Below are 7,052 nucleotides of genomic sequence, written 5' to 3' on the forward strand. Positions count from 1 at the left end.
ACATGTATAAAATGGAGTTCTATCATCTTGCCCAGTAGTAGGCATTTTATGCACTAGGTGAAAGTTTAATGCATTTGTTTCATGACTGGGCCAAGTGTGAGTCTGGTTGTCAGGTTCCTGTTTGAAAGCCCACAGCGAAGTTGACTCAATACAAAAGTGACTTCATTAAGCATGTGTAATACTGTGAGCTGGACTCATGTGTAGGAGTGTTGATTAGGATTCTGTTTGCTTTTGATAACAAAGCTTTTTTTGATTTTGAAAGGAAAACCTGGCATGTGAACTCTGAAAAACAATAAGGCAAATGAAATCGATAATCTTTCGGTCGGAAAGTTTTCAGAGTTCCCAGTTGTCTTGAAAGAACTTACGTAAGTCAATGGTCAGTCATTTCCAAGTTCCCAGTTCCCTGTTTCGAATGGGCTCTCACCAGAAAGCCCCCCCCCCCCCCCAAAACAAATTGAATCTACTTTCACCCTGTCGAAAACACAGCCACCAAGACGCAGGCCAAATTAATCAAATGCCGTCATTTAATGGTCAAAAGCATTTAGATTGAAAAGAGTCTGTGGCTCTATTTTTGTCTGTAACCCTTGAACGAATGTGCAGATTGAATCTTAAATGGCAAATTGGACTGAATTGACTGGAACTGATCCTTCATAGGCTATACCTAAAACACAGAATGTACTGTATTTTAAATCACTAAGTACCATGGACGTTTTCTGGTATTGGATGTATTTTTACCACCAGATGGCACAATGTACTTGCATCACGGTGGAGGTCCCCGTTCAATTTTGACCCTTGAACAAATAGTCTGTTTCCTACACTTTTCCTATAACCTGGTTCCTCTAAACCGATATCAGTCTGATTGTTTGGTGATTAGAACTGTTTGATGCAGCATGTACTGTAATAAGAGCATCAGTTAGATTACTTAAATGTAGCGTAAATGTAAGTAACAAGCATCGAGTAGGAGTCACGCCAACTAGCCTATACTCTATTGTTATGTTGCAGCAGTAAATGTTTTAAATGTTGTACAAAGTTAGCATTGGAAAAAGGACAAAAAAACACTTCATTGTTTTGTGATTGGTATTGCCATGATCTACCACACAGCATAGAACATCTTGTCTGCTCAGGCAGTAGTAGTATGTAGAGGTTGGCTTTTTAATTAGATAATGGAGTATATGGTATGCGGGCAGAGATGATGGTGCAATTTTCGCATATTTTTTTGAGAGCTCTTTTTTTAATCACGGACTGTGACATTCCGAACAGCAGGTGGCAGCATGCACAATCAACATGTTGTTAAAGATGACCAAGAAGAAGACAATCAATCGCCTATTGGTATGAGGGGATTCGATTATCTTACCTGGATAGGCACCGGGGTAGCAATCTTCACCAGTTGAAAGTAATCGCTTTGGCAACTGGGACGGTTCCCGGGTGTGAGCCAGGTACAGAGCAATGGCCAGTAGCGAAGTTGGCTTAAAACGATATTCACATAGTTTAATCATATTCAATGAGTATAATTTTGTGTTTTAAAATACAAAAATAATTTGAAATAAAAATAGTTTGAAGAAATGTTTTATATATATGTGGGAAGGACAACATGTCTTAGTGACAGATAACTGATAGAGCATTCTGTATAGCCCGTTACGTCACAAGTGTAATTAAACTCCCTCTACGAAAACTTCAGATGAAGCGGGAAGGACAACTAGTAGTATCAGCTGACAATGCGAAACTGATGAAGCAAAACACTTTTCCATGGTGTTTACAGTATTCTTGGCTATCTCTCCTGCAACAACTGTTTGTTACTTTCTTGTGGTGAGTTGAGAGCTGTCTAACACGACAGTTAGGTTGGTAACTAAGCCAGTTACAGTAGCTAGTAGTAACAACAAGCTAACTCTTAGCAAGCTTGCTAGGGTACAATAGAAGGGAATACAGCCCAGTCCAGGTTCGAGTTGTCGGTTTATAATGACGTTTGTTATTTAGTGACTTTTAAATAAATGCAATCCTCATTTAAATGTTGTCAATTGTTTCAAGTGATATTGTTTCCGTCGCGCTGCACTGGTCCAAGAGCAAACCGCACATTATTATATAAATGTTTGGGCACAAATTAACGTTAGTTTCAGTGGCTTCATTCTGTCTACCGACGTTACACGTTGGGCTCATTTTGGTCAGTGTAACGATATTTACTTTCTGCATACTCAAATGCCATTGCTGTATGGGTTTAACTAGTTGGCATGAGTAAAGTTATAACGTGATGATCTCCAACTTACTAAGGCTCATGGAATTTTTAAAACTAGTGTCTTCTGCATGTGTGCGTGCGCGTGTTTTGTTTTTTCTTGCTGCTTCTTGAGTCATGCATTTTTAATAACTCCTGTCCCCCATTCCTCAAACAGGCTGGAGCATGCCAGGCATGAGTGGGGCACACCTGGGCGAATGGCAGAGGAGGTCCTTTGACATTTCATCTGGCTCCTGCACACCTGAACAGACGGCGGATGCCTATCGGGCACACATCCTGGCCATTCAATATGCATGGGCCAACTCCCAGCTCTCTTTGGCCGGCATGGACAGCCTGCTTAGGACCTACTCTGAGCGCTATGCTGCAGTGCTGGACTCGGACGACCCTCGCACAGGGCTCAACAACTACGCAGAGGGGGCGCTGCACCTGGCCCGCAGTCAGAGGAACCACAGTGACAAATGGGAGTCGTCCCTGACCACTGCAAGCGTGCTGGAGCTGCCATGCGTGCGGAACATGGTTCGGTCTGCAACAGGGGCCGGTGTGTCCCTGGTGGCACCTGCAGATGTTAACATCACGGTCGGACAAGAGTGTGAAGGCAGCTCCCTGTCGGGATTGGTCCAGAGTGGAACAGATCCACTGTTCAACACCCCGCTGTTGTGGACCACATCTGAGGTCAACAGCGCCTCAAGTCATTTCCAGGGTGCTGCTGCAGGGAGGCCAAGAGGCTCAGACGGCTTCCCCAGCCAGCCGCCTTCCTCTGTTGGCCCCTCTGTACGGGCTCTGCCTCTGTTCAGCCAGCACTCCTCTGCTCCACCACAAATAAATCCAGGGCCCGCAGGTCAACAGGTCTTCAACTCAAACCCCTCCAAGAGGAAGGCATTCTACAACTCCGGTGGTGAAGCTAGCAGAGGTGGGGCATATGGGGGCCAGGCAGGGCAGGAACCGCGTGGTTCCGGCACTAACTTCAAAACGGCCCGTGAGCAGTTTTTTGTTGATCAACAGAAGAAGCACTCCCACCAGCCCCAGAGAAACCAGCAGGCCCCTGGGCTGGCGTCCACTTTGGGGGGTGCCACTAAGAAGTCCCTGGGGGCCAACAGGCCACGGGGGACCTTTTCTAAATTTGTGTCCCCAATGCCGAGGCAGGAGGATGAGGTGGATGGGGCTGGTAGCGACAGCACCCCGGAGCCTCCACCAGTGGACGCGCGTCTGAAAAACTTTGAGCCCAAGATCATCGAGCTGATCATGAGTGAAATTATGGACCATGGTCCACCTGTAGCCTGGGACGACATCGCTGGCCTGGAGTTTGCCAAGGCAACCATCAAGGAGATTGTGGTGTGGCCTATGCTCCGGCCGGATATCTTCACCGGCCTCCGCGGTCCACCCAAAGGCATCCTCCTTTTCGGGCCCCCGGGGACTGGGAAAACGCTGATCGGGAAGTGCATCGCTTGCCAGTCTGGTGCCACCTTCTTCAGCATCAGTGCCTCATCCCTCACATCAAAGTGGGTGGGGGAGGGGGAGAAGATGGTGAGAGCCCTCTTCGCCATCGCCCGCTGCCACCAGCCGGCCGTCATTTTCATCGACGAGATCGACTCCCTGCTATCCCAGCGTACAGACGGCGAGCATGACTCGTCGCGGCGTATTAAGACGGAGTTCCTGGTTCAGCTGGATGGGGCAACCACCTCTGCTGATGACCGCATCCTTGTAGTGGGAGCCACCAACCGCCCTCAGGAGATCGACGAGGCAGCCCGGCGCCGCCTCGCTAAACGCCTCTACATCCCCCTCCCGGAAGAAAACGCACGACGGCAAATAATTTCAAAGCTCATGGCCCGGGAGAAGAGTCAGCTGGCTGAGGATGATCTGGAGAGCGTGGTCACAGGAACAGCAGGCTTCTCCGGTGCCGATATGACCGGGCTGTGTCGTGAGGCAGCACTAGGCCCCATCCGGAGCATCCAGCTCAGTGACATTGCCACCATCACCCCTGACCAAGTTCGGCCCATTCTCCACCGTGACTTCCAAGAGGCACTGAGGGTCGTGAGGCCCAGTGTCTCAGTGAAAGACCTGGAGCTATACGAGGAGTGGAACAAGACTTTTGGTTGCGGCCTTTAATCAGAGACACAGCAGGAGAATGTAGGCTGTTGCATTTGACTTAAGTGAACCACCTCGCATTTAAAGCTTTTAGATTTTCCTGCGGCGGACTACACCATAAAATGACTATTTTAACATTGACTAAGCCTATGTGACAACTGTTTTACTCTAATGATCTATGGAACAATATATTTATTATTAAATGTAGACTCTTTGTTTTTCCTTACTTGGATTTTCTCAGATACAATGTTGGTGTGAGTATTTACATTCTTTAATAAAGTTGCTACATTTTGTCCTACGGCATTGCACTGCCATGTGGTGTTCCTTTGTAACAGAGGAAATGTGGCAAATAATTTTTTTTCTGAGGACGAGTCATGTGGAAATGTTCCTTTTTCACTCCCTAAGCTAGCTACCTGTTTATCCTAAGCAAATGAATGCAGATCTACATCTGCTTTCGGTTTAACATCTCATCAAGGCTCACTAATTTGAGTCTATTGTCTTCCACTCATTTGTGTATTGTTATTCCATACATTTTCTCAGTCAGAATCCATACTGTTCCTGAAATATCATCTTAAGCAATGGATGTGCCAACCATGGCTAGGGGAAGTTGACTAACCTAGAGTGTCCTGGTCTTGTGAAGAAGGCTTTCCCACATAGCACCCTTGCATGGCCTCTTCCTGTCACGGAGGCCATGTGCTATGAAGCTAGTACTTAACAAAACAGGAAAACTGTAATTTCATGTTTGTGTAAGACTTTTTATGATCCCAAAGTCTCTATGTCCTGCTTGTCTAAAAGCTATTTAGTCAGGTTGCACCTAAGGCTACACTGTCCTCCTCATTAGCCCAAACTTCAGTCCTCTCTGCCAAGTTCTAGCACTCCAGATGCCCAAGGACCCAACAGAGATTTTGAGTGTAGTTGATGTTCTTTTAAGTTTGTTGAATGTCTTTCTGGATGTCGATTGCCACTGGTCAAGAAGGAGACAATTATAGATTGTGCCCACATCAAATGAAATTGTCATGTAATTTTCATGAAACAGTCTGAAAAACTGGAAGACCATGAAAAAAGGGTTTCATGTATTTTTCATCTTTTTGTCAAGTTGCTGATTAATATTTCAGAGTTCAGGGGTTGGCCACAGTATTGAAACTTTGTAAAATTAGCCAGCAATGCAAGTGGTGAGCACATCCCTGAGGGCTGGTGGAAGCTTGTCAGAACAGCAGGGCTCCCCACAGCTGGACCAGGACAGATGCCCAGAATTCCTCTGGTGCTGGGACGGTAGATCCAGTTTCTTGACACCCATATTAATGTTAACTTCCGTCATCATGTGCCTTAAACCAGTTTTCATTTCTAGGAATGTTGTGTTGAGTTTTGGCTTTCACTTAAAATACTACGCTATTAAGGGCAATTGCTAGATCAATGGTTCTCAAACTGGGGTCTGAGGACCTGGATGACGTGCCCAGCTCATTTTTTAATAGATTTTTGCTAACATCAACATATTATACAGATTCTGGTAAAATTATCCATGGAATGAATTTAGAGAATATAATACAGTGTGATATGGAATGACGGATGTTATGTACTATTGCCCCAATCAAGGTTTTAACATAATTCCTGTATTCCTTGTACATCCTCTTTAAAGCAGAAATGTATTTAATCTCTTAACACTGCAGTCTTCCCTCTGCTTCATGGCGAAATATGTAGAATTGCAGGAAATCAGTTTGAAAACAGCTTTTAAGATATAAATCTTTTCAGCTGTACACAGCTGAAGTCATAGTCAACCTATTTGTCATTATTCATTTAAAATTGAGTAATAATTATAAGGGGTTCACTGTTGAATTTGGTATTACAAAACAGGTCCCCGACCCAAACAGGTCTTAGAACTGGGTTGTTCATGCCCTTTCACCCAGTTTGAGTTTTGACCAAGTCCACCCAATGGTCCATGCTGGTATTCTAAACCTTTGAACACTGGTGTAACATTTGCAGTCCATGGATGGTTGCCTTTCTCTCCAATCGTAAGATTAACAGACGTGACTTCTGGGCATGCTAAATCTGGCACAGTCAGATAGGATCCTCCCTAATGGGATAGTTCACTCAGTTTCTTAAGTGGTAAAGTAGACCTATTTCAGTAAACTGTCCGAAAGGGGAAGTGAGATTTGGGATTTTGGCTGGGGGATAGTGCGTTGGCCAGATAATCCCTCTCATGCAAATGTCCTCCCTCCCCCGTTAGGTCCCAGTGAAGCGTGGTGGGGGCTTCGGTGCTGGCCGCAGCTGCTTCCCGTTTCCGCAGAATCACATAGCAGCCATCTGGAAGAGACGCCGCTGTTGCTGCACAGCCCTGATGAGCTCCTCAGCCGGGCCTTACCTCTCCAGGCGGCTAGGCCTGGTCCTCTGAGCCCTGGCCCCAGCCTGATGCTCAACTGCCCTGTCCTTCGTGTCCTAGCTAGCTAGTTGTCCACTCTCTTGTTCTCCCGCACTAAAATTCACTCAACGTTATTTCAGCATGCCTTCTATAACTACTTTCACCTACATCTTCTCTGTGGCCTTCTCCGGTTGTCTGTTTCTTAGCATTCAGCTGTTTTCAACACTGGATCTTTGCTCCCTGCTTTTCTTTCTATTGTAAGTCATGTCTGGTACTTTGTGTGTAAGCTGTTTTCCTCTCAGGGCATCAGCTGTGCTGGACTTCTGTTCTCCAGTGTTTAGAGCCCTGCCTTGCATTTCCAGAATTCTAAGTACTACAGATCTT

The 7,052-nt window shown here is 45.9% G+C and overlaps 1 protein-coding gene across 1 annotated transcript; it reads left to right on the plus strand.

Moving 5' to 3' along the window:
• The first annotated feature begins 1,612 nt into the window (after positions 1–1,612).
• Positions 1,613–4,677, plus strand: fignl1 (fidgetin-like 1). The gene is made up of 2 exons (XM_010898075.5): positions 1,613–1,806; positions 2,385–4,677. The coding sequence occupies exon 2, from the start codon at positions 2,393–2,395 to the stop codon at positions 4,331–4,333; it is 1,941 nt and encodes a 646-aa protein (XP_010896377.1). The 5' UTR covers positions 1,613–1,806; positions 2,385–2,392; the 3' UTR covers positions 4,334–4,677.
• The last annotated feature ends 2,375 nt before the right edge of the window (positions 4,678–7,052 follow it).

Source organism: Esox lucius, chromosome 6 (genome assembly GCF_011004845.1).
Source record: "Esox lucius isolate fEsoLuc1 chromosome 6, fEsoLuc1.pri, whole genome shotgun sequence".
NCBI classification, from domain to species: Eukaryota; Metazoa; Chordata; class Actinopteri; order Esociformes; family Esocidae; genus Esox; species Esox lucius.

Bases quoted from the DNA above. Each gene is read 5' to 3' on its own strand.
- fignl1 (XM_010898075.5), top strand. From the start codon at position 2,393: ATGCCAGGCATGAGTGGGGCACACCTGGGCGAATGGCAGAGGAGGTCC.